Source organism: Lemur catta, chromosome 16 (assembly GCF_020740605.2).
Source record: "Lemur catta isolate mLemCat1 chromosome 16, mLemCat1.pri, whole genome shotgun sequence".
NCBI lineage: Eukaryota > Metazoa > Chordata > Mammalia > Primates > Lemuridae > Lemur > Lemur catta.
In genome coordinates this window covers 49,998,639-50,025,981 of record NC_059143.1, presented here as the reverse complement: position 1 = coordinate 50,025,981, position 27,343 = coordinate 49,998,639, and the positions used below count along the sequence as shown (strand labels likewise).

Below are 27,343 nucleotides of genomic sequence, written 5' to 3'. Positions count from 1 at the left end.
TCATTTACCAACTTTGCTTAAAGGGGTTGGCATGGTATTTGTATATTACCTTATCCTTAGGCTATAAACATCTTAAAAACATATTAGTCTCTTCTTTAGTGTCATTTTAAAAAATGTTTAGTAAGATGAACATTTATTTGTCTGTTGGCTTGTTTATTTTCTTGTAATACTGCTTCTACTGCTACAAGCTAACACCAATTCATGCTTGCTGAGTCTATGATGTTATGCCACGTTTTGCGTACTTTGTCTCCTTTGGTTATCCTTGTAACAGTCCTATAATAAGATTGGTATTATCATTTTACAGAAAAACCTGAGGCATAGAGAGGTTAAGAGCATTACAGTTGGTAAAGAGCAGAGCTGGGGTTGAATAATATGATAGGAGAGCCTGTGCTCTTAGTCCATGTTATAGTTGGTTCATCAGTCATGATTTTTCTCTTTACCCTTTTAAAGCCTTTCTGCCTCATTCTCTAGTGTGCTACATGCTCTTAGGTTTTCACTCTTGAGTGTGAACAACTTCCTTATAGGGCCTTTCAGAGTTTGAGAGAAGCCAGGTCATTTCCATATTTTGGGATGTTTGGTATCACGATATTGAAGAAATGACAAAATGGTTATAAAATTTGGGGAGTTTTAAATGTTCTGTAGCATTAGCATATTTCTGTGATTCAGCTTCAATTGTGGATAACATCAAAAGTCAAAATTTTGAGTTTCTTTGTAAATGTGAGGTTTAAGCCTCTTTTTTAGCCTATATCATTTTTTTAAATCCTCACCTCACCACTTTACACACAACATAAGAATTTTTTAATGAAAAAAGCCAAGGAAGGTGGGATGTTCCATTTTTTTGGGTGCATTTTTAAAATTATATGATGCTGAATATACATTTCTCATGATGTTTTTCTGGGACTACCCTTTAGTTGCTAACGTTGGCTTAGTTAGAACATTTGGTGAAAATCACAGAAAATCTAGGAAACTATGAACTGTTTAGTTTTGCTTTTACCAGTTGATTATAAGAAAGCTTTGCTATAAATCTGCTTGTTTTCTTTTAGAAATGAATGGGTTATCAGTATTAATGTTGATATGTTTTGAGATCATCAATTCGAAAAGCAAAATATAGGTATAATTTTGGCTTCATTTACAATTTTGAGTCATTTTTGTAGAATTTAAATTCATAAATTTGTCAAGGTTTCTACAGATCTGACCAGAATTATTACATGAAGCAATAGAGTTGTGACTAGTGTGAGAGGCTTCTACTGTGCCAGGCAGCAGATATGCTGTAAATATGTTGGAGGGTTTCCATATGCAAGGTTTATCATCTGTTTATTTTACAGTGGAAGTAGTAGTCACGCTCACATAAACTCTAGGATATCTGTCCTTTCGCCTTTGGATATGGGACACATAGATCTGCCAGAGCTGGAAACTGAAGACACATTGGAACTCCAGTTCCAGCAACTCAGTCTTCCCCAGTTCTGTGTCTCCATTCTGGAATCAGCAGTTCCTCTCTTAAGAACAGGTTAGTTTTTGAAATCATAGTTCTTATACAATTCGTGTTAGTTTTGTATTTTTTCTGGGACCTTTATTTTTCTTTTATTCCCTTCTGTGTTAGGGCCTTTGGAATCTATATTTACTTATTAATTTCTAAGAACTTAATAAGGTCTTTATTATATCTTAATCAAATGAGGATTCCTAGAAAGCTATTCAGATAGAGCATCCTCTTATTTTTTATCGGTTTTTATTGGTACAGTCTTCTGCTTTTTGTATTGGTATTGTAAATGTCAGCACTGACAATATTATGCAGCTGGAGTAGATTAGAGAAGGTAGACTGGTATGAATAGACCAGAATAAAAAAAAAATCTTTGGCTTTTGCCCTTTAGAAACTTTTTGACTTGCTCTCAGTCATTTACTCTTCCTGTTCATTTTTTCTTTAAGCCATGACACATGTTTAAAACAAAACCTTAAAACTGGATTCTTACCTTTGTAGTAATTTGTTTTTCTTTAAAAAACCCACAAATATTTTGGGGTTACATTTTTACTTAGATGTATAAGGTATATTTGAAAGAGATTTACTGAAATACATACTGGTATGTCATAATTTTACTAAGGTGTGGTAACAATAATAACAATATGGCTGATGCCTACCAGAGTCTAGTAATAAAACAACAGTTACCGTGTATTGAGTTCCTGCTGTGTTCAGCTATTGTACTTGGTTTTGTGTGCATTATTGCATATACCCTCACACCAGCCCATTTAGTCTTCCCATAGTGGAAGGATTTTGTCCCCACTTTTACATACGAGGAAACTGAGGTTTAGAGTGGTTTAGAAACTTACCTAAAGTCAAACAGCTTAGAGCAGGGATTGGAACCAAGGTTTTCTGAATCCAAAGCCCATGTTCTTAAATGCTGTAACATTTTGCAAGGTAAAGAAAGTTCTGGAAGCAGTAATGACTTTTATTTTCAAAATCATACATTTTTAGCAGTTGATAAACTTGTCAAGATATAAATACAAAACAAGCAAGTTTTTCTCTTTTTAGTTTATACTGGCAAAGTGAACAATACATCCCATGTTAATGGGTAAGTCCTATAGCTATTTTTTGCCTGCTTGAGGTGATAGGGAGGAAAGGAGGAGGAAGGTATGTATTTGGAAAGTGTTTAAAATGTTTGTTTTTTTTTTTTTTTTTTTGAGACAGAGTCTCACTTTGTTGCCCGGGCTAGAGTGAGTGCCGTGACGTCAGCCTAGCTCACAGCAACCTCAAACTCCTGGGCTTAAGCGATCCTCCTGCCTCAGCCTCCCGAGTAGCTGAGACTATAGGCATGCGCCACCACGCCCGGCTAATTTTTTCTATATATATTTTTAGTCATCCAGATAATTTTTATTTCTTTTTTTTTTTTTTTTTTGAGACAGAGTCTTGCTCTGTTGCCCGGGCTAGAGTGAGTGCCATGGCGTCAGCCTAGCTCACAGCAACCTCAAACTCCTGGGCTCAAGCGATCCTACTGCCTCAGCCTCCCAAGTAGCTGGGACTACAGGCATGCACCACCATGCCCGGCTAATTTTTTCCATATATATATATTTTTAGTTGGCCAGATAATTTCTTTCTATTTTTAGTAGAGACGGGGTCTTGCTCAGGCTGGTCTTGAACTCCTGACCTCGAGCGATCCACCCGCCTTGGCCTCCCAGAGGGCTAGGATTACAGGCGTGAGCCACCTCGCCCGGCCTTACCTACTTCTCACTGAGTGAATAACCGCTTCCATGAGTTAGGACTGTATATTAATTCATATACTAATAATGTGAAATGAAAGAAGATCTGAACTTTGGCATCATAAAGTATATATGTTTATCTGCTTTGTATACTGAGGAGAACAGTTTTAGACTTAATGATTTTGCATTTAACCTTTTCTTAATTTGCTGTAAAAAGTCAGATTGATAATTATAAAGCTATGTCTTGGTACATAAAAATTTCTAAATGTTCTCTTGCCCTTTAGTGATAAATTATTGTATAATTTGTAATTGTTCAGTGTCATAAGAGATTTCTAAAGGAACTTGCTCCAGCTGTTTTCATGCAAAAATAAATCTAGATCCTTATGATCTAGCAGTTTGCTTTACTTTTATTCATTAGAAATTAACTTTTGGAATGTGGGACAGGGAAGTCTTATTTGAATGTTCAGTTTACATAGAATTATGCAGAGTGGAATTCTTTTGTTATTCTGTTTCTATGGAGAAAGGAGAGACACCTGATGGGTGTGACTCTTGACAACACAGTTTCTTTTGGAATTTTTTTGGAGTTAAGTACAGATGGAATTTATTTATTTAGAGACAGTCTCACCCTGTTGCCTGGCTAGAGTGCAGTGGCCTCATCATAGCAGAGATAGGGTCTTGCTCTTCGGCAGGCTGATCTGGAACTCCTAAGCTCAAGCGATCCTCCCTCCTCGGCCTCCCAGAATGCTAGGATTATAGGCATGAGCCACCACGCACGGCCCACGTGGGATTTTTTAAAGTTTCTTCAGCAAAGGCCAATGTGGACACTTATTCCTTTAGTTGCTTCAGTCCAAGCTTAGCTTCTCAAGGAACTCCTCTGTAGGAAAATACTCATTTATGACAGGATTTAAGCCTTCTGGTACTAAATAGAAATTATTAGAATTCATTTTTTAAACTTGCCTAATGCTTTGTCACATACTATGTGTAACACGAATAGTCTCTGAATTTGAAAAATTATTTTAATCTATCTCACAGTATTTTTAGTTAATAATTGCTGCTCTTTTCTTATCTTTCCCACTTATGAGCACATTTGATTTGTTTTAGTCAAGTAGTATTATGATTGGAACAGACGTCTTAAATGGTGGTTGTAGATTGTGACTTCCCTTTTCATCTCTTGAAGCAGTTCTAAAAACATTTTAAAAAACGACAGAGAAATAGGAATTTTGTGGCATGACTGTCTAGAGAATTGAGCAGTATAATATTTGGCTGATTATTTTTAAGTAACTTTTTTTTCTTAGTTTCTTCTATTTCTATTCCTAGGTAGTAGACAAATGATAATAAGAGTTCTGGAATTGCTTGCAGAAGATATGATACTTATTGGTGAAGCACTGTCAGCAGATATCTGGGATGACAGCAGCCTTTTTGCAATAGATACGGTGAGAATCAATGTTTTCTTTGGGATATGGTAATAGTATTAGTTTTTTATTTTATTTTGGTTCTTTTAAGCTGGTTTCATTGTCTCATTAGTCTTTGAAAGCTTTTTTTCTTTCTGACACAGTATGTCCCAGGTTTATTTTGTACATAGTCTGGAACAGGCCATTTCTCCCGAGGTTCTGGTTCTGGTTAATGGGGGAGGGTATATCAAGACCAAGAACGGGCCATTAGGGGTGCTTAGCTACTGGGGGTAGATAGCTACTGTGATATCATTCTTTCCTTTCAGTAACAGAACTAGGAAATATATATTTTATTTTATTTTATTTTATTTTTATTTTTATTTTTTTTTTTGAGACAGAGTCTCACTTTGTTGCCCAGGCTAGAGTGAGTGCCGTGGCGTCAGCCTAGCTCACAGCAACCTCACACTCCTGGGCTTAAGCGATCCTACTGCCTCAGCCTCCCGAGTAGCTGGGACTACAGGCATGTGCCACCATGCCTGGCTAATTTTTTTTTTTGCTATATATATTTTTAGTTGGCCAGATAATTTCTTTCTATTTTTAGTAGAGATGGGGTCTCACTCAGGCTGGTCTCGAACTCCTGACCTCGAGCGATCCACCCGCCTCGGCCTCCCAGAGTGCTAGGATTACAGGCGTGAGCCACCGCGCCCGGCCGGAAATATATATTTTAAAAAATCATGAGTTGATATTGCTAGTTCTCTCCTTTTAAACATATTTCTTTTCTTTTCTTTTTTTTTTTTTGAGACAGAGTCTTGCTCTGTTGCCGGGACTAGAGTGAGTGCCATGGCGTCAGCCTAGCTCACAGCAACCTCAAACTCCTGGGCTTATGTGATCCTACTGCCTCAGCCTCCCAAGTAGCTGGGACTACAGGCATGTACCACCATACCCAGCTAATTTTTTCTATATATATTTTTAGTCGGCCAGATAATTTCTTTCTATTTTTAGTAGAGACAGGATCTCGCTTTTGCTCAGGCTGGTCTCGAACTGACCTTGAGCGATCCACCTGCCTCGGCACTCCCAGAGTGCTAGGATTACAGGCGTGAGCCACCTCGCCTGGCCCAAACTTGTATTTCTTATTGTTGTACTTTTGCTTGTACAAAGTCTTAGTTCCTCACAATATCAGTATAATTGCTTATTAGCTTTTAACTTAAGCATATATAGAATAGTTTCAGAATAGCAATATAAATATCACTATGAATAACTCTAATGAAGTTCAGGATTTCCTTGCAGTTCTTTTTGACCTAGACTAATCTCACTAAGGACATACAGTCAAAATGTTGTACCTTAAAGCCACTTGGAAGAATTCTTTTCTTTGTTACCAATTCAATTAGATTTATTTCAATTTGTCTCCACTTTTGGGAATTGCTTTTTTCCTCAAAAATGCAGCCCAGAGATGTCTCCCTGCCATTCTGTTCTCTTTAAGATATGTTCCTTATTGGTAGCCATTTTTATTTTCTGGCTTATTTTGTCTATTTTTATCTTTTGTTTTCAAATGTAAGCAAATAAGTATGTAGATTCTTATCTCCTCTCTGATCTTACATAAAAGGTAGTATATTAATACCCTGTTTTATACCTTCCTTTTATAACTTAAACATGTGTCATGTAGCACCTCCCCATGCCACTACCGCTAGCCCTCCAACCTTTTTTTTTTTAACATTCTAATAGATGTGTAATAATATCCTATTGGGTTTTAATTTGCATTTCTCTAGTGACTAATGATATTGAGCATCTTTTGTAATTTCCAGTGAACAAGTTTAGGACTTTTTTATTTTAAACTTATTTCTAATTATTTTATCCTTTTTAATGCCATTGTTAATGGCAGTTTTTTTACTTTAATTTTTTGGATTGTTCTTTGTTAGTGTGTAGAAATACAATTGATTTTTGTGTATTGATCTTCTGTTCCGTTGCCTTGCTTAACTTATGAGTTCTGATAGGTTTTTTTTTTTTGATTCCTTCTGATTTACTATCTATGGAATCATGTTATCTGTGAATAAAAACAGTTTTAGGATCATGTTATCTGTGAATAAAGACAGTTTTATTTCTTTCTACCTAATCTGGATGCCCTTTAATTTCTTTTTATTGTCCAATTGCCCTGACTAGAGCCTCCCATACAATATTGAATAGATGTGGTGAGAGCTTCCTTCCTGATCTTAGAGGGGAAGCATTTAATCTTTCACTGTTAAATAGGATATTAGCTCTAGGACTTTTGTATTTTGTAGATTCCCTTATAAAGTTCAGGAAGTTCCCTGTATTCCTAGTTTGTTGAATGGTTTTATCATGAATGGGTATTGTATTTTGTTAAATCTTTTCTATATCTATTGAGATGATCATTTAGTTTTTGAAGAGCAAAAGTTCTTAATTTTGATGAGGTTGAGTTTCTCAGGTTTTTTTTTTTTTATGGATCATGCTTTTGATGTTGTAGCTAAGAAATATTTGTCTAATCTGGGGTACTAAAATTGATTCCTGTGTTTTTTTTTAAGAAGTATTATGGTTTTACATTTACTTCTATAATTAATTTTGAGTTAATATTTATATGTAGTACAAAGTGAGGAATGAATTTTTTCCTTTTTTTTGCTTATGGGTATACAGTCTTTTTAGTATTATTTGTTCAAATGACTATCCTCTCTTTCCGGAATTGGTTACCACCTGCCTATGTATGGATTTATTTCTGGACTGTATTCCATTGATCTGTTTTCTCTTTTGATGCCAATACCCACCTCTCTTAATTATTTTATTTTATTTTATTTTATTTTATTTTGAGACAGAGTCTTACTCTGTTACCCGGGCTAGAGTGCCATGGCGTCAGCCTAGCTCACAGCAACCTCAAACTCCTGGGCTCAAGCTATCCTCCTGCCTCAGCCTCCCGAGTAGCTGGGACTACAGGCATGTGCCATCATGGCCGGCTAATTTTTTCTATATATATTTTTAGATGTCCATATAATTTCTTTCTATTTTTAGTAGAGACGGAGTCTGGCTCTTGCTGAGGCTGGTCTCGAACTCCTGAGCTCAAACCATCCGCCTGCCTCGGCCTCCCAGAGTACTAATTATTTTAGCTTATAAGAAGTCTTGAAGTCAGATGGTATAAGTAAGTCCTTCAACTTTGTTCTTCTTTCTCAAAGTTGTTTTGGCTATTTTAGGTCCTGTGTATTTCCAGCATGAATCAAACTTGTCACTTTCTCCAAAAAAGCCTGCTGTGATTTTGAATGGAATGGAGTTGAATTTGTAGATCAATTTGGGAAAAAGTGACATTGACATCTTAACATAAAAATATTGAGTCTTCTGATACCTGGACACCATATGTATGTCTTCACTTATTTAGCTCTTTAATTTGTCACAGCAGTGTTTTGAAGTTTTCAGTGTATAGGACTTCCACATCTAAGTATTTCAGTTTTGGGTCTTTTTCATTGTTTTTTTTTTTCTCTGTCTTTGGATATTTGGTATATTTACTAATTTCTTATTTGATGTTGGACATTTTGAATATTACCTAGTTGAGTGTCTTGATTCTTTTTTTTTTTTTTTTTTGGTCCTTTTAGAAGTTGAGTTCTATTCTTAAGGTGATGAAGTTACTGGTGGAGTAATTTCATTTCTTCAAGTCCTTTTAAAATTTTGTTAGAATGGGTCTTGAATAGTGGTTTTCAACTGGGGGCAGTTTTGGCCCCCAGAGGACATTTGGCAATGTCTGCAATTGTTTTTGGTTTTCGCTACTGGAGAGGTGCTACTTGCTTTTAGTGGATTGAAGCCAGGACGACTCTCCATAAAAAAGAATTTTTTGGCTCAATATTTCAATCTTGAGGAAAACTTAAAGTTGAAAAACTCTAACCTAGAGGTACCTTTGCTTGGGGTTCAATTCTACTCCTAAAGTGTGACTCCACTGAGATCTCTACTACATGTCCAATGTGATTACTGATGACTCTCTACTCTGGCTGGTTGAAGCTTGAATCTCTTACTGTCCTGAGTGAGCCCTGAGAGTTGTTCAGTTTAAATCTCAGAGGTCATTTTGGCCTTCATTTGTGGGAGTTCCTTCCTGTAACCTGAGCCACCTAATATCAGCATGGACAAAACAGAATCCTTTTTAGGGTTCTGGAGCTCTTTCTTTGCATATCTGTCCCACAATTTCTAACTATTTCAGCTTCCACAAGCATCTTCACCTCCTTGGTCATCAAGATTGTCAGACTCTTTGGGTTTCTCTCTCCTGTTTGCTGTATAGTAATTTTTTTTTTTTTTTTTTGAGACACAGTCTTGCTCTGTTGCTCGGGCTAGAGTGAGTGCCATGGCATCAGCCTACTCACAGCAACCTCAAATTCCTGGGCTTAAACGATCCTCCTGCCTCAGCCTCCCAAGTAGCTGGGACTACAGGCATGCGCCACCATGCCCGGCTAATTTTTACTATATATATATATTTTTAGTTGGCCAGATAATTTCTTTCTATTTTTAGTAGAGACGGGGTCTCACTCTTGCTCAGGCTGGTCTCGAACTCCTGACCTCGAGCGATCCACCCACCTCGGCCTCCCAGAGTGCTAGGATTACAGGCATGAGCCACCATTTGCTGTATAGTAATTGTTTTCAGGTATAGTAGCATTCTTATTGCTTATTTTCCTCCCTCTGGCATCACAGTCCTGGACTTCCTACTGTCCAATGTCTAACAATAATTTTTTAATGTATTTTTGTGCAGTTTTCTAGTTGGTTTCTTGGGACGGAGAAGATCAATCCTTGTTATTACTTCATGGCCAGAAGTGGAAGTTTTATATAAGGCTTTTAATTATGTCATTTAAGCAACTGGCTTATCTGCTAGTTATTAGGGACTTAACTACGTTTATCTAGAGTAAAAGTTCAAGATCAGTTTTCAAGTAATCATTCAAGGTGTGGAGAGATCTGAAGGATGCCTTGTTCTTTGCTGTTTGTATTTCAGTAGGGTAATTTTGGAAAGTATAGCTTTTTTTTTTTTTTTTTCCCAGAAAGTGTTTTGGTAAGTAATATTTTACATGAGTAATCAACACATGTACAGTGGCCTTAGGAATGTTTTCTTACAACATAATATTTAAGGACTCTATAGACTACCAGAGTATGTCTTCAATATACCATAAATCATTTGTCATTTTATATCTTTTAGTTTGAAATTATCATCTGATAAGCTTGCATTCCTTGGGAATTGGTATTCTGTCTATTCTGTTATTGTGAATTGGTGTAATGTCTGGTCTGTCTGTCTTTCTTCTCCTTCTTCCTTTCCTTCTTTTTTGCTTGTCTTGTCATGGCAGTGAATCAAAATTTATTAGTTATAAAAATATATATTGACTCTTATAGTTACCAAATTTTCTTTTTCCTTATGCTGTTTTGATCTAGGTCTGTCTATATTTAATTAAACTTTGTTGCAGGCTGTCTGAAATCCTTGTGAATAGAGGTCAGAGCATAAAAGATAAGTAAAATACAGATGTTTACTTAATAGCAACATCCATGTGTGAAAAAAACGCAAACTTTATTTTTTCAATAATATAAACCTCTTGAATAGAGAAACAAAAAAATTATATATTTTATAACAGGTATACTTTTATATTTTCAAGTCCTTCCGTTTCTGATAATAGTTCTTAATCTTGGTTTTTCTTCAGTCCTTAAGGTTATTGCACTATTTTGTAGTACTTTTCGGAGATTTTCACATATTGAAGATTTTCAACAAGTGAGCTTTTCCTTAGAAGTGTGAGGAATGCTTTATCAGTTGCTTCTTAAATTAACTTTCATTTTCTTGGCTGGAACATTTATCTGTGAAAGTTAGTCATTCACTTTTAACTTTTGGCTGCTGATCTTTTATGATTCAATGAATTATTTTTACTTTAAAGGTTAATTCTGTTGTACAAGTGCCAACTGGTATGTTAGAAATGCTAAATAAAACAGTACTGCTTGAAATTATATTTGATTTACTTGTTTAAAAAGAATAAATGCCTCCTAGAAAAAAAATCTCTTTCCTTTGGCTATATATTAAAAGAAGCAAACAAGTAAAATTTTTAATGTTCCCACTTTTGCCAATTTTGAGAAGAAAGAAGCAGTATTTTTGTTGAGTCATTAAAGGGACAAAATAATAAAATGTGTTATTACCAATTGCCTGAGAATATATAATCAAATCTCTAGATATTTCAAATAATGCTAACATCAGTGACATCAAACATGTCTGGAATACTCTATCTCAATTTGGTTAAGCTGAGGTTAGTAAAAGAAATTTTCCCAAACTGAATATTTTTATTTCACTTGAGGTGAATAAAATAAAAAATATTTTTACCAAAATTATAATATTTTGTTAAAATTAAAACATTATTGATAAGCACATATAAAAGTTTACCTAAAGTATGTCATATGTCATCCCCCCTCCAGTGAAATCAAGTATGTTATTTCCTTATTTACATGCCAAGTTAGATTCAAGGAGTAAGGAGCTTTACTTACACCAGATAACGTCAGACTACGGGGTCTGTCTTCTGTTCATTTTCTGCATTTCTTTTCTGTGTCCCTCCTGTCATTGCAATCATTGAAGAGTGATTTTTTTCTTCTTTATGACTCATTGCTTCTAAATTCCCGCCTTACCTGCTGGTGGCTGGTAACTTTGATTATCAGGGCATGTTGGTAGAATTTTTGGTTGGAGTTCAAGTGAGGCTGAGAGGATTGTGAAAGAATCTAGAGAGAAGGGCTTTGTGTACAGTTAGGGTTCAGTAAGGATAGTTGAACCAGATAGTGCATTTGTAACTGGGGATGTGGAATCTCTAGTTAGCATAGGCCTTCCCTGCTACTGCCACCATTCCAAAGATAGTTATTTTAGCTCATCAAACATTTCTCAATTGCTTGTCATATGCTAGGCACTGGGGGTATAAGATGAATAAGATATAGTTCTTTTCATGCTTGTGAGTGATAGATAGTTTTAATATGACGTTAGTGTTAACAAAAGACCATGAGATCTGGGTTGGGGCAGGGAAGGAGAGCTTTATTTTCTATGAAAAACAATCTGCAGATTGGGGAGTCATAGCCTTCAGTACAAGTGAAAGTGTGCTCTCCAAAGAACAAAGGGAAGATCTGGCATAAATAGGGAAAGTTCTCACCCTCATTCTCAATCAGGTCTGTCTATGCAAATGAAGGATTCAGACTTGTCCACTTCTGATTGGTTATAATAGTCGAGCCCTGATTGGGTGGTTTCCAAGCCCCAAACCAGACGTCTCTGTCAGATGTTTCTTCCAAATTGCCGGTTGGGTGAGTGGGGTTTCTAGCTGCAGTTTATCTTGGCACTGACAACAGAAACTTGATTGTAGAATGGGATGTTCTGTGACTCTTTTACGTCTTTCTGAGAATGCAGAGTAGGTGACTGGTCCCTTGCCCAGCCACTGCTGCCTGGTTCTGTTTTACCTTTGAGCACCTCAGTTAGCTATGGGGAGTGCATTTTGTCTGTCAGCTGGAGGCATACTTTAACACTAGTAAAACTGAGATATAAGCACAGAGGAATAATAAAGATAGTTTAAATATAGCACTTACTACATTTCAGGCGCTATTTACAAAGTCATTTAGTTATAACCCTGAAAGTTATATAACCCCATTTTACAGATGAGGAAATGGGGGTGCAGTTTCTTTTTGAAGGTCACTTGAGATTCTGTGTTTATAACCATTATGTTTTATTGCCAAGGGTGCCTTGAAATATTCCCAACCTGGGATCTCAGTGAAGGCTTTTCATAAATGTGAATGAACTGAATTTTAAATTGTAAGTATGATTTGAGCAAGCAAATAAAGGTAGAGTTTTTTTGTTTTGTTTTTTGCTTTTTTTAATCTGGCAGAGAATAAGAGAATGAGCTACAACAAGGGGGCGTGGATAGTTCTGATAGGTGGTGAAGGGCAGGGCTGGTGGTGGGACACAAGCACCTGGAGCATAAGATGTGAGGTAGAAGTGGCGGAGAGAAGCTGTGGGTTAAATCAGGGTATGTTTGTAGAGGTTTTCAACATAGTGCCCAGTAGTTTGGCCTTTCCTCTGAAGGCAGGATGAGATTGCTCTTCAGCAGGGAAGTGCCTGGTGAGGTTTGCATGAGGAGCAGTGAGTGACTGCCGCTGGAAGGGCCAGGGGACGCATCTGGGGGAGAGCCCGCTGCAGTCACTTCTTTCAGATGCCTTGTAGAGTCCACAACCCTTGTTATATGTGGAGATAGTGGAGAAACTGTGTTTGTACTATAAAAATCTGTTTTATTGGGAATATTTAAAATATTTTGCTAATATTTAGTATTTTAATTCTATACCTTCTGTCGTAAAAGCTATGAATATCCTCTGAAAACTGGCCTTCCTCCCACCCCAGTCAACTCCCTTAGGGCTGTTGTTTAAACAGCTTTAGCCCAAAGAATTAAAACTGTGGACCAGTTATTATTGTTTTTTAATTCTTTCTTTCCTAAAACATTAAAAAAACAAACTCAAAAAACACTTTTTGTTTTGGCTTAGAAAAAAATATTGCCAGGTGTGGTGGCTCACGCTTGCAATCTTAGCACTTTGGGAGGCCGAGGAAGGAGGATCACTTGAGATCAGGAGTTCAAGACCACCCTGAGCAACACAGTGAGACCCTGTCTCTACAAAAAATATAAAAATTAGCTGGGCATGGTGCACACACCTGTAGTCCCAGCTACTCGGGAGACTGAGGCAGGAGGATTAGTTCAGCCCAGGAGTCTGAGGTCGCAGTGAGCTATGATCATGCCACTGCCCTCACGTCAAGGCAACAAAGTGAGACTGTCTCCAAAAAAAAAAAAAAAAAAGAAAAGAAAATATTATTGAGCCTTAAAAAGGAATTAAATTCTGATGCATGCTACAACATGGATGAACCTTTAAAACATTATAATAAGTAAGACACAAAAAGACACATACATGATTCCACTAATATGAGGTACCAGAGGCAGGGGGAGGTAGAATGGGAAGTGATTGTCTAATGGGTCCAGAGTTTCAGTCTGAGCTGGCGAAAAAGTTCTAAGATAGACAGTGATAATGGTTGCATAACAGTGTAAATGCAGTTAATGTCAATTATACACCCAAAATGAGTTAAAATGGTAAATTTCATTATGTATATTTTACAACAATAAAATAATTACATAATGGGTAAATTATGTTTTGTTATTTACGTGGATCATTTGATAAAGTTCAGTTTTAACAGAAGTGAAAATAAAACTATGAAAATCACTATGATTTTCCAAATCATTGTAGAAGGAAGACTAACCTATATATCAATCATTCAGTCAATAAATAGATAGCAAAAGCTTCTGAGGGTAGAACAAGCATAACCATACTATAAAAAGTTTAAACTTCTATATAAGGAGTATGATTTCATACTGAAGTAAAAAACAAAAAATAAAAATTTATACATCTAAACAACAAAAAGTTTAAAAATCTTATATTTGTGCATAAAAGGTTAAAAATTCCATGTATATTAGAATATAAACAAAAAATCTAAGTAATATGAATAGTGAGTAATTTAGGGCAAAAAATAATTAGATAAAGAGGGTAATTTTCTACTGACAAAATTTATAATTAAGAGTAAAGACCCAATAGAGGCCGAGTGCGGTGGCTCATGCCTGTAATCCTGGCACTCTGGGAGGCCGAGGCGGGAGGATGGCTTGAGCTCAGGAGTTCCAGACCAGCCTGAGCAAGAGCGTCTCTGCTAAAAAAAAAATAAAAAAAAAAAAACAACAGAAAGAAATTAGCTGGACAACTAAAAATATATAGAAAAAATTAGCTGGGCATGGTGGCACATGGCTGTAGTCCCAGCTACTCTGGAGGCTGAGGCAGAAGGATTGCTTGAGCCCAGGAGTCTGAGGTTGCTGTGAGCTAGGCTGATGCCATGGCACTCTAGCCCGGCCAACAGAGCCAGACTCTGTCTCAAAAAAAAAAAAAAGACCCAATAGAAATGAGTCTTGTGATCTGACTAACATATAATATCAAGCAAAACCTGTTACTGATATGGATTTACAGATTTAACTCAACCTTTTTGAACTTAATTAAAATGAATAGATTTGAACTTTCAACATTACGAACAATATAACTTCTCCAAGTTTCTAAGAAACTTGACAAAAAGTAACCATATACTTAACCACAAAGAAACTTCAATTTATATTTAAGGCAATATCCTCTTATCCCAAAAAAAACAAAAGAAAAAAGTATTAAAAATTTAAACTAAAAGTAGAGCAGCGCTTACAAAATTAAAACAGAAACACTAAAAAGCCCTAATATAAACAACTACTGGTATAGAGAAAACAAATCAGAAATACAGTGACAGTCTTATTATATTGACAGGCAATTCCTCCATACGGTATGTTCCCATTAAAATAATACTTTTATATATCTAATAGCATATCTCTATTATTCAAGATTAACTGTGACAATTTACAATCTAAATCAGTAAATACATTTAAGATCTGTGTCATAGAGCTTTTTTCTGAAAGTCTTTTTTCTTGTAAAATCATTTCAAATAACCTTGTTAATTCTAATTATGAATTGAGTACTTCTCAAAATAGCATAAAACGGAAGTACTGTAAGAATCAGTTTTGCAATTTTCACTATTTCCAGCATTTCTTCTAAGCCAAAAGAAAAAGTGTTTTTTTAGTTTGTTTTTTTAATCTTTTAGGAAAGAAAGAATTGAAAAAAAATAACTGGTCCACAGTTTTAATTCTTTGGGTTAAAGCTATTTAAAGTGGCAAGAAGTAAAGAACTGCAGTGCTCTTTTTTTTCACTACTGTCTTACTGAGGCTGTCCTTTTACCAGCTAGTTTATGGAGCATGTCAGTATATCTAGGATGTATTTTGGTCTGTATTGTGACTTGCAAATCAGTCTACTATGCTTTAGCTTTCTCTTCATATTTATGTATACCTTTCAATTTAAAAGGTATAATTTCTGTTTAAGTAGTAAGTTATTTATAAATTTATGATGATAGAACATTTTCCACTTGAAACAACCTTATTATCTGAAGAGTTTATGTAATTTTATATTTAATTGCTTTTTAATTATTTGATTCTCCTTGTTTCATTTCTTTAGTAACTTTGGGATCAATTTGAGGGCAAGGATCATGTCTCTTTTACTAATACTTTTTTTTCACCATTATGCCTGACACTGTGTTAGGCATACAGTAAACATAATAAATACTTCATGAGATATTTACATGCATATGTTCCAAGTTATAACTATTAAGCACTAGAAACTAGGAGGAATTTATGGTTCATTAAGCTTGTGTATTTTATTTTTCATTGATTATTAGGACTCATCACATTAAATACATAAATACTTAAAAGTTGTTAATTTTTAAAAATGGGTGCTTATCTTCTGTACTTTTTTATTATGTCAGCAGGTATTATTCTCAGAGGAATCAATTTTTGTTTTGGTTTGTTTTGCTATTTAATGTAATATTTTTAATTGTTCCCAGTGGCATTTGTGTACTGGCCCCTAAAATTGGTGGTATTGTTGTGTTTTTTGTTGTTTAAATGTTTTCAGAAAGAGAAACTGCTGCTGGTGTTGGGGTCCCTTGGGGAAATCATGGGCTACCATAAAAGCAGTATCAACCTGGAACAACCGGAAGTGATGGTCGTGCACCACAGAATGGCCTTTATCAGCATTTCCCTGTTTGCAGTACGACTATTACAAATGCTTCTACCTGTTGAAAAGGTAAGGCAGGTAATGCTGCTTTGTAGTTTAGTGAATATTATAAATAAATGCTGTGCTGTAAATTGCTGCTGATCATTTGACAGTGTAAAGGTATTCTGCTTTAGGCCATTTTCAAAATTAAGTGTAGGTACAGAGATTATATGGGAAATGTAGAAATTGAGAAGTGGCTAACCTTTTGAACAATTTTGACAAATCATTTGATAGAAGATTATTTTTCATCTAGCAATTGTTTTTATTGTATATGTCATATTGTAGTTCTATACAATTGTTTGTTTATTCCTTCACTTGTTTTTTTCAGTGAAAATTTTGTTGATTGCCTAGAGTGGGCTGGCAGTATTAGGTGCTGTATATAGTAAGTTAGAATTAGTCCTTGGCCTCATAGAACTTAATCTTGTGTAAAAGGCAAGACTTGCTCTTATCAGTTATATACATGTGTATGTTTGACTTACCTGGTTTCATTTCTTTAATAATTTTAGGATCACTTTGATGGCAGGGATCATGTCTTCTATACTAATACATTTTTCCCAATTAAGCCTACCTCTGTGTTCAGCAAATAGTAGGCCTGATAAATACTTGCTATTTGTACACCTCCCCCCCACGTAATTGATACATCTTTTAATTGAATAGAAGTCATTGAAAAGCCTACTGATCTCATCTCTGCAAGGGAGTGTCTTGGTTCTTATCATTAGTATCAAGGCTAGCTTTTCTTTCTCTACAGCTAGGTACATGTTGCCAGAGTTCTTTACTCATTCACCATTTCATAGGTTCCTTGACATATGGCATGCAAACTGTGGTTTTCAGAAATACTTCAGAAATTATTTCATAGTTAGCATATGTTAATGTCATGTAACCTGTTCTTTTCCTTTTTGTTTTGTCTACTCAAAATAGTGTCAGAAATGCTTTAGGTTCTAAGCGTTGATCAGATTAAGTTGGTTGCTTAGGACTGTCCTAGTTCCTGTATTTGTTGTTCTTTATGTATATTACTAATGTGTCATATATTTTAGTAACTAAAGTGATTTTTTTTCCTGATGGCACACATTTGTCTAGAAGGTTTCCCATTTGTCTGCCTCCCTTTTGCCAGCAGGTTAATTGCTTAATATTTTTATTTTGGCAGCGTATCAAAAGAATTTCAGGAAATATGTGTCTGGTGGTACTAAATATCCTGGTGTTTGCCTGACTCATCTGGTTAATATTTGATATTTAGGAATTTGTTTAGTGTCCAAACTGTATTTGTAGTTTGAGTTACATATTATATGAATTCATGTTTTAGGTGTGTTTTGAAAGTTCTTTTTGTGATTAACATGTTATTTTAATTATCTTTTACAAAGCTGCTTTTCTGTCCTTAATAGCAGTAATCTTCTGTGCTAATCTTTATTCTAGTACTTTCTTTTTTCTAATTTTCTATTTTTGCCTAGGCCTTTCTTTTCTTAAGCATTGGACTTCTCAATTGCTCATTTAAAAAACATTTTAATGTACAAAGAAGAAAAATTCATTCATAATTTCAAATTAGTTTTGAGACTTTTTCTTTCTTTTTTCTTTAAAATCAAGTTGAGAGCATCTATAAAAATTATTCTTTTTTTATCATTTATTAATGTATGTTTTTCATTTAATTAGGCACTTTATACATTTTAATAGATGATATTTAATATTTTACCTTTAAAGATGTTCTATAATTTGCACACTTTTTTCCTAAAAATGAGCATTTAGTTTTTTTAAGTGTTTGGAAAATAACACTATGTTAAATATGTATACATACATATTTACTCATATTTTAGATTCTTAAGTTCCTAATATTTAATACAAACATTTCTAGGTCAAAGACTGAGAATGTTCAAACATGTTTTTATTATAAGCATACTTTTAAAGTATTATAATTCCATAAGTTTTATTATTTTTACTAAAGAATGGGTAAAAAAAGTGGTAAATAGACAAGATAATTGTGAGACTATATGGTAGAAAATTCTTAAAAATAAGCACTTTTGAAAACTGGAGGAATTAGAAAGTGTCCAAGGCCACTGTGCTAATCACAGTTTCTGAAATTGTGCAGTATTTTAATTGGGCAGTTAAATTTTTAAATGATTTTTGATACACTGTGAGAAAAAAACTTGTTAAATTCTGTAAAGGCTTTTTTTTTTTGAAACTTTTTTTCATTGTGGTGTAACATACGTTCAGAAAATTACACAGTTCAATACATTTTTACTAAGTGAATATATGTCTTTAAAAAGTGACCACCCCCCCTTAACAGGAAATAGAACATTACCAGCATTCCATAGGCTCCATTACCTCTCCCTCCTTCCCCAAGCCAAACCGTGACTTGTGTCACTGTAGATCAAAAAAAAAGTTTGTCTGTTTTTGAACGTTGTTTAAATGGAATTATATGTACTCCCTCAACTTTTTTTTTTTTTTTGAGATTCATCACTGTTGTTGCTTGTAGTGGTAATTTGTTAATTTTTATTGCAAAATACTATTCTATTGTATGAATATATGTTAAAGGCGATTTTAATAGGTGTAAATATTTCTTTGAAATCTTCTTATTATATTTTCAAACGTGAGGCTATATCTCTGACTGAATGTTAGGGGTAAAAATATCTTGAATGGTTCCTACACAAGTGTTTTGTGGTATACTTAGTGGAGAAAGGCAGACACAGCACACTAAAATGGAGGTAGAGGAGAAATTAGGACAAATAGAGAACTATTTCCTATGCCTTTTTGTTGCCTTTAGTTATTAACCAATTTGAGTTTTCTGTAGAATTCTGCAGAGCATATAGTCTGAAATCCATTATCTAGTAACCCTTATGTATGCAATGTATTACCATGTCATCTGGGAAAGCAAGAGTTAACCATTAAATTTTATTTTATTTTATTTTATTTTTTAATTTTTATTTTATTATTTTTTGAGACAGTGTCGCTTTGTTGCCCTGGCTAGAGTGAGTGCCGTGGCGTCAGCCTAGCTCACAGCAACCTCAAAATCCTGGGCTTAAGCGATCCTCCTGCCTCAGCCTCCCCAGTAGCTGGGACTACAGGCATGTGCCACCATGCCCGGCTAATTTTTTTTTTCTATATATATTTTAGTTGGCCAGATAATTTCCTTCTATTTTTAGTAGAGACGAGGTCTTGCTGTTGCTCAGGCTGGTCTCGAACTCCTGACCTTGAGTGATCCACCCACCTTGGCCTCCCAGAGTGCTAGGATTACAGGCTTGAGCCACTGTGCCCGGCCTAAATTTTAAATATAGTATTTTGGGCCTGGCATGGTGACTCTCACCTGTAATCCTAGCACTCTGGGAGGCAGAGACTGGAGGATTGCTTGAGCCCAGGAGTTTGAGGTTGCAGTGAGCTATGATGATGCCACTGTACTCTAGCCATGGTGACAGAGAGCGAGACTGTGTCTCAAAAAAACAAAAAACAAAAACACATTTTCATCTATCTATCAGTCATCTATGTAGTATTTTACTTAAGGGAAAGTAACATCACTTGTGTTAATTTTAATTTTTAACTTTTACTTGTTAGTCATGTTTCTGAAGTAATTTTCTGTTTTGAAGAGTGGTAATTTTCCAAGGTATAGGCGTTAACAGTGAAAGAATTCCAGTCTTTTAAGACAGGAATTGCATTTAAAATATGGGTGTCTTACTTAATATTATATAACTGAAAAATTAGTGATTCTGTAACTTGTTATTGAGTATTATAAATGATCTATGTATAGATTGAAATATTGATGGAAAACTTACCCTATCAATTATATCATATAGTTTGTTGCTTTTTTGATTATATTTTTTTCATCTATGTGTTTATTTGGATAAGAATCAAACTAGAAAAGAATATTTTACTTAGTTTAGTGCTAGTGTAATGTAAAGTTAGTTTTCTATGCTTTATTTGAAGGTAGTTGTTTTTAAAAACAAGTATCTAATTTTTGGTAGTTCTTTTAAATATATCTCAGAACTTTATTAGAAGAGTTTTGGTCATTGTAGGAGATTGTAGTTAAGGTATTTGTTTATAGATCGTTGTATTTGTTTTGATTAATTAAGTGCTTTAAAATAAGTTCTACACAAAAATGCTATTTCCCTGCTGCAACATTTCCTCTGGCTTATATAAATGTGAGGTTATGCTGCCCTCTGTCTGTTGCAATTGAAGTGCAATTTGGACTCTGAAACTTTTTACCTTTGAAGTGGTTTCTTGAGTTGCCGCTTACCAAATATATAATTTCAGTGTTGAAAAATGAACACGAATGTATGTAGATATTTCCTGAATTTTACAAAATGTTCTCAAAGGCCTGTTTTGAAGCTGATATTTGTTGATTTAAATGATTTTGGAGAATACTCGTGTATAGGTTAAAATGATGTGTTGGTAATCTTATGAAAAATATTCTGGGTAGATAAACCAACTTGGTAAAACAAATGAAGGTAATTTCATTTGGGGAAACATCTCAGAAATGAGAGCTAAAAGTGCTGGCCCTGTGCTAGAATCAGAAGCACTGAGCATCTTAGGTACTGCTATTACTGTTTCTCAACTAGCCAAGCCGACTGAGGGTAAGTAATTTATACCACAAGGCCTTTTGCTTTTCAGTGAGATGTACGAGGGCAGTCTGGAAAGTATCCAGCCATTGTTAATATAACAAGAGTGGTTACATGGCTGGATACTTTCCGGGCAGCCCTCCTATAAAACCTAATGATTTGGTGAAGCCAAGTGAGTGAGTGAAGATTACCTGGAGATATTCTTGCATATTCTGATTCATCAGGTCTAGGGTGGGGCCCAAGAGTCTGCATTTCTAACAAACCCTTAGATAATGCTGTGGCTGCTGAGTGGCTGGATTTAGAGAAAACAATATTATACCCCCTCCCCTGCCAGTGCACATGAGATGATGTTGTTGATTATTTTTTATCTAATAGTAGTGATAGATTTGCACTGAACATCTTCACTTTTAGTTCCAAATGACATGTGACTAATGCTTCTATATGCAGGACAACTGTCTTAAAATTGTAATTAGTCCATTGGGCCATGCAAGGATTAAGCTTATGACCTTAGCATGGTGCTTTGAATTGCTAAGATAAGAGTTTCAAATATGGGTATGCAGAGTGAAAATGTCAGAATTCCTCAGTGGTGAGGTGAAAAGAAGGAAGGAAATTAATATTTATTGAGTGCTATATGCCGTACATCCTACTTAATGTTTGTTTAATTCTCACAGCAGCTATTAATTTTCTGACTAGTGTCAGAGAAAACTTTCAAGCTAGAACACAGTGCCTTTGGAGTTAGATCCACTAGGATTACTATCTTAGCACTGTGTCTGACTCACTAAATCTCCTTTGCTATTTCCTCTTTATCTTCCTAACTTTTTTTTTTTTTTTTTTTTTTGAGTCTCCATCTGTTGCCCTGGGTAGAATGCAGTGGTGTCATCATAGTTCACTGCAGACTCAAAGTCCTGAGCTCAAGTAATCCTCCTGCCTAAGCCTCCCAAGTAGCTGGTACTACAGGTGTGCACCACCAGGCCTGGCTAATTTTTCTATTTTTTGGTAGACACAGGGTCTCGCTCTTGCTCAGGCTGGCCTAGAACTCCTGAGCTCAAGCGATCCTCCTGCCTCGGCCTCCCAGAGTGCTAGGATTACAGGCATGAGCCACCGTGCCTGACCTATCTTCCTAGGTCTTCAAGGGGTAGAACCCCGGACTGACTGTAGCCTTGATGAAATATCACGTTTGAGATTTTGAAATGCCATCTATTTGTTGATGCCTCCCAAATTTATATTTCCAGACATATCACCCGAACTCTAAACTTGCATATATTCAATGTCCTTTTTGACATCTTCACTTGGATGACAATAAATATTTCCAATTTAATATGTCTCAAACTAATTCTTTGCTTCTCCTCACAATTGTGTTCTTCCTATAATCTTCCCTATCTCAGTAAATGTCAGCTTCATTCTTTAAGTTGATAGTTGATCAGGCAAAAACCTTAGAGTCAGCCTTGATTCTTGTCTTTCACTCACACCTAGATCTAACCCTTGAGCAAAACTTGTTGTTTCTGCCTTGAATATCTATACAGAGTCTGAACTACCTGAGTTGAAACCACCATCCTATCTTGTCTGGATTATTGCAGTTAGCTCCTCATTGATCTGTCAGCTTCCACCTTTGTGTTTTACCATATGTTCACTACGGACTGATCTGGATACCTGCTTGAAATCTTCCACTGGCTTCCATCAGCAAACAAGTCCTTACAGTGGATGACCCAAAGCCTTACCTGATCTGGTCCCCCACTCTCCTCTGACGCCATCCCTCAGTGCTAGCTACACCGGCTTCCTACAACCAAATGCACCCTATCTCTGAGCCTTTGTACTTGTTCCCTCTTCTATGAATGCTGTCACCCAGAAATCCACATGGCACCTGACCCTTCCAGGGCTCTACTTAAGTGGCACCTTCCTGGAGAGGCCTTCCCCTCCTGCTTTAAAGTAGTAGCATTTCCATGTCTCCACACCCCATTCCTTCTCTGTTCCTTCTCCATTTCTCTCCATTCCCATTCCATTAAAAAAAAATTTCCTAGCTACAGCTGACATCTTGTGAAGTATGTTGGTTTACTTTCTCCTTTGTCCAGTAGAATGTCAACTTCATGAGGACAGAGATTTTGTTTTGCTCCCCGCTATATTTCCAGGATCTGGAACGGTACTTGGTATATAGTAGAGGAACATAGTAGGGGCCTGATTAATATTTGCTGAATGACTGAAAATAGATGATCAGGTAATTTAGTTTCTCTCACTCCCTTTTTTCCTCCACAATAGAGTTCCACACAGAATACTGAAATTTCTCTTGACTTTCTAATTTTTTTTCTAAATTCTTTCTAATTTGTTTTTACTAGTCTGGGGTGTTTTCATACATTGTAATCTAACAATCTGATTTCTGTAGTTTCTGATATTCATTTGGCAACTTTATTCATTTAAGGGTATTGTTGTTTAGGTGATTCAGCTCTTACTCTTAGACTTTCAGGTAGTTAGTGATTATCTTTAAAATAGGTTATTAATGAAATAAATCATGACCAAACTCACTTTAATAAAGGCAGCAGCATCATTTCAGCCATAATAGCTCTGTCAAAAGATTTTCTCTGAATATTGAAATTTTAATCCTTTTTGTTTTTTTAATTGATACTTAAAATCTCGTCACAAAGCTAGAAACTTTTAAAAAAACCCAGTTATTTCAGTTTTATATTCATTGATTTAAAGTTATAAAATATATAATATTTCATTTGGGCATGCTGATTTTATATTAAGGGGCTATCTTCTGTGAATATTCTAGAACAATTTTAAATATTATGTTGAATTTCCCCTTTCCCCTCTAAAATATGAAACCAAACAAAAAATCAATTTTAGTTAAAGTCAATCTATAGCTATACTTGATTTAGTGTTATTCAGTTTACTAGGTGGTTAATATACCCTGAGTTCCGTGTTCAGCTGTGGGATGGGTAAGTGTTCTTGTCCTCAGGAGTTTATTGCATTATTGTGGATATTTGTGAGCATTTGCACAAAATTCTTAAAAGGACTTGTGCCGTAGTAGCAGCGGTGTAAACAAGGTACAGGGCTCAGGGAGAGAGTAAGTCCATGTGTTGTTTGGGGAGGAAGAAAGAAACTATCTAGTGTCCCAGCTTTTAGAAAGAGTTGATATTTGGACATTTTGGGTAGACAAAAATTGCATTAAACAAAGACACAGAGGCAAATGGTGTTGGGAAATAGGATTTTCTTTGGAAAAAGCGTAGATTTTATGATAAAGAATTGCTAAAAAGGAAGGTATATTAAGATTATAGTCTACCGTGGTTTTCTTTTTTAAAAACAGCATTTTAACTTTTTTTTTTTTTTTTTAATTCATCAAGGCAAGTGAGTTTTTGCCAGAGCCTATGTCAGCAGCATTATTTCTCCTTTCTTTGGACATGCCTATTTCTTTGGAATATCCAAATATTCATGAAGCTGTTGTGGCCTATTTGGAACAGCTGAATTCTGAAAACTACAGTATTTATAAACGAACTGCAGAGGCCATTTATTCAATTGAATGTACCTGCAACTTCCTGTCCGATGTTGGAAAGGAGGTAAAAAGTTTTGCTAATATCTCTTTTAGTGCCTGGGCAGCCCCTATAGTGAGCAGATTGCATTATATAAGAATCTTATATAATATAATCACACAAGTGACATTCCATCACCTTTTCCATATAAAGTGTAGTAATACAATTACAAGAGTGACATTCCATCACATTTGCTATATTCTTAGTTAGAAGGTTCCATCCATACTCAAGGGAAGGCAATTTGGCAAGGAAATGACCACCAGGAGGCAGAATCATGAGAGTTAGCTTAAAGTCTGTTCACCACACTACCAAAAAACAAAAACAAAACAAACTCTTTTAAATCCCTTTGATGAAATATTTAGAAAGTTTAACATATTTTTCAAATTGATGTATGTATAATAATTGAATTGTTAGTTGTGGGATACATTATTACTGAGTGAGTCAAACATCAGATTAAAATAGCGATGTGATTTATATAAGAGTAAAACAGAGACTTTAATGAATGGTGTATATTCCTAGTATCAGTGGATTTTAGAAAAGCAGCAGTTATAAATGCTTTAATATTTAATAACAGATACCTCTATGAAGTAACTTACTGTACATGAACTGACTGACAATTGATGTAAGCAGAATTATAAGGGCCATTTTAGTGCTTATTTATATGGACATATTTTTGCTTTAATATTTTATAATCACTTATTACATACACAAAGAACTGGATTTTTTTTATTAAATACAATCATGAATTACATTGTATGGTAAGGATGACTTTAGGTACAATGTTATAGCAATAATTATGTATCAATACTTATCTCTTTTAAAAATACTATTAGGATATTTATTATGCTATCAGTGAAAGGATTAATGAGTCTTAGAGACAGACATTGACTATAATAGTTGTTTATTGTCCGAATATACCAAAATGGATCCCAAAGATCTTGAATAATTAGGGACAAAATTCTTATTTCATTTGGCCCCTATACTGGAGTCTCTCTGAACCTCATATTTATGATTTTCCTTATTAACCCACTATAGTTTCTTTCTTTCTTTCTTTTTTCTTTTTTTTTTTATTTCAGCATATTATGGGGGTACAAAAGTTTAGGTTACGTATATTGCCCTTCCCCGGCCCCCCATCAGAGCTTCAAGCATGTCCATCCCCTAGATGGTGCACTTCGCACTCATTATGTATGTATACACCTATCCCCTCCCCCCCAACATCTGCCTGACACCCGAATAATGTTATTCCTAAATGTGCTCTTAGGCCTCTTGATGCCACTGGCTTCTTGTTTCCTCTGTGATAGAATTTTGAATTGTATCTTTAAGTTGAATTTATTTCTGTGGCATTCTACATGGTCAGTTAATCACACATATATTGAATGTCCTCTATGTTCTTAGAACCGGTTAGGATATTAGAAGAGGGAGGTGGATAATAAAACACACTACCCCTGCCTTTATCAGGGGAGGGAGGGCTACAAAGAAGTAGTCAGAGAACCACGCAACTGGATTGTAACTTTAAGCCTACTCAGAGTTAAAGAATAGAAAGTCTCATGTGGTATTTAGCTAGGGATTTTTCTCATATTTTTCTTCCTAGGCTGACATTTTTAGGTTGCTTGTTGAGAAAGTGTACTTAAACAAATGTGAACAATCTCAGGGTCTTCGAATGATCTAATTTCTTAAAGCTGCTTAGTTAGCTGTTAAGAATTTTATTTTATATGAGCTTGACATTTATTGCCCCTTTCTGCTTCTTTTTTAGGGAGAGAAGAATCTCTTAGAATTAGTGGAGCTGGCAGACCAAGCCTTGCGTAGCTTTTCCTATCATCAGCATTTCCCCTTAATAAAGGAAATCATCTGCATTTGTTCAAAGATGTAATATTTTCTTTCTTAATGTGATTATATTATCATAGGACTGTGTGTGTGTACATGTGTGTAAACTTAGAAATAATGAAAATGATCTTCTATCTTTGTTATTTTTTAGTTTAAATTGCCTTTATATGTTTCTGACCTTTAAACTGTACATGTACAGTTGCATTAGGAAATTTGACTGTTTTATTCAAGATTAAACTTTAAAAATGTCATGCCCACAATCAAAATGAATGATCCTTGGATTTTTATACATTTGTTTTTGGTGTTCATCCATACTATTCAAGCACATGTGTTTATTTATCTTTAAAGTCTTAACTAATAACTTGAAGATTTTGTTTTGTAAGTTTTATTACTTTGTACCTTTTTTCTTATGTGGATTTGTAGAAAGCACTGTGTATCGGTTAATTTATTTTGTGGACATCAGAACAGATTCCTATTTAGAACTTAGTATCATCATTGCTTTTGGAAAGAATAAATTCTATGATGTGCTAAACATCAATTAAGTATGAGTTTTTAAAGACATTTTGGGTTTTATTGTACTCTAAGAGAGAACATTCTCTACTCTGAAACAAATAAGTGCTTAGGTAAGTACTTGCTAATATTGGTTGATTAAGTAAAATCCCAGTTGGAGGAATTAGAGTAGGAAGAAATCCCTTCCAATAAACTTGCCATAGATTTCGTGGATGTTTTACATTTTTACCAGCTGGAAGTCTGCACAGGCCAGTCCATTACTACAAGGAGAAAGTCAGAAGGTGTTTCTACATATGTTGTCTCACCCATTGCCAGAAGTGAGAGTTGAAACTTACCACTGCTGTCTGGAAATTATTAAGGTGGGTTTTGTTTTGTATTATTTTGTCTTGTTTTTGAGAACTAATGGTGGATTCTCTTATTATAGCTCCAAAATTAAGTTACTTGAGCTTTTGAATGAGTTAAAAGAACTATTGGCCATAGGCCAGTGTGGTGGCTTATGCCTGTAATCCTAGCATTCTGGGAGGCTGAGGCGGAAGGATCTCCTGAGCTCAGGTGTCGAGACCAGCCTGAGCAAGAGCAAGACACCCTTCTCTACTAAAAGTAGAAAAATTAGCCAGGTGTGGTAGCTTTCACCTGTAGTCACAGGTACTTGGTAAACTGTGGGAGGAGGATTGCTTGAGCCTAGGAGTTTGAGGTT

The 27,343-nt window shown here is 35.3% G+C and overlaps 1 protein-coding gene across 2 annotated transcripts in view; it reads left to right on the top strand.

Annotated features, from left to right (window-relative positions):
* RTTN (rotatin) overlaps positions 1–27,343 on the top strand; it is a 139,611-nt gene that overhangs the window by 12,408 nt on the left and 99,860 nt on the right. For both annotated transcript variants that reach the window (XM_045527475.1, XM_045527477.1), the window contains exons 9-14: positions 1,326–1,507; positions 4,507–4,622; positions 16,113–16,283; positions 24,127–24,339; positions 26,066–26,178; positions 26,879–27,005. In XM_045527475.1, coding sequence (XP_045383431.1) covers positions 1,326–1,507; positions 4,507–4,622; positions 16,113–16,283; positions 24,127–24,339; positions 26,066–26,178; positions 26,879–27,005 — 922 coding nt within the window. The remainder of the gene's footprint in view (positions 1–1,325; positions 1,508–4,506; positions 4,623–16,112; positions 16,284–24,126; positions 24,340–26,065; positions 26,179–26,878; positions 27,006–27,343) is intronic.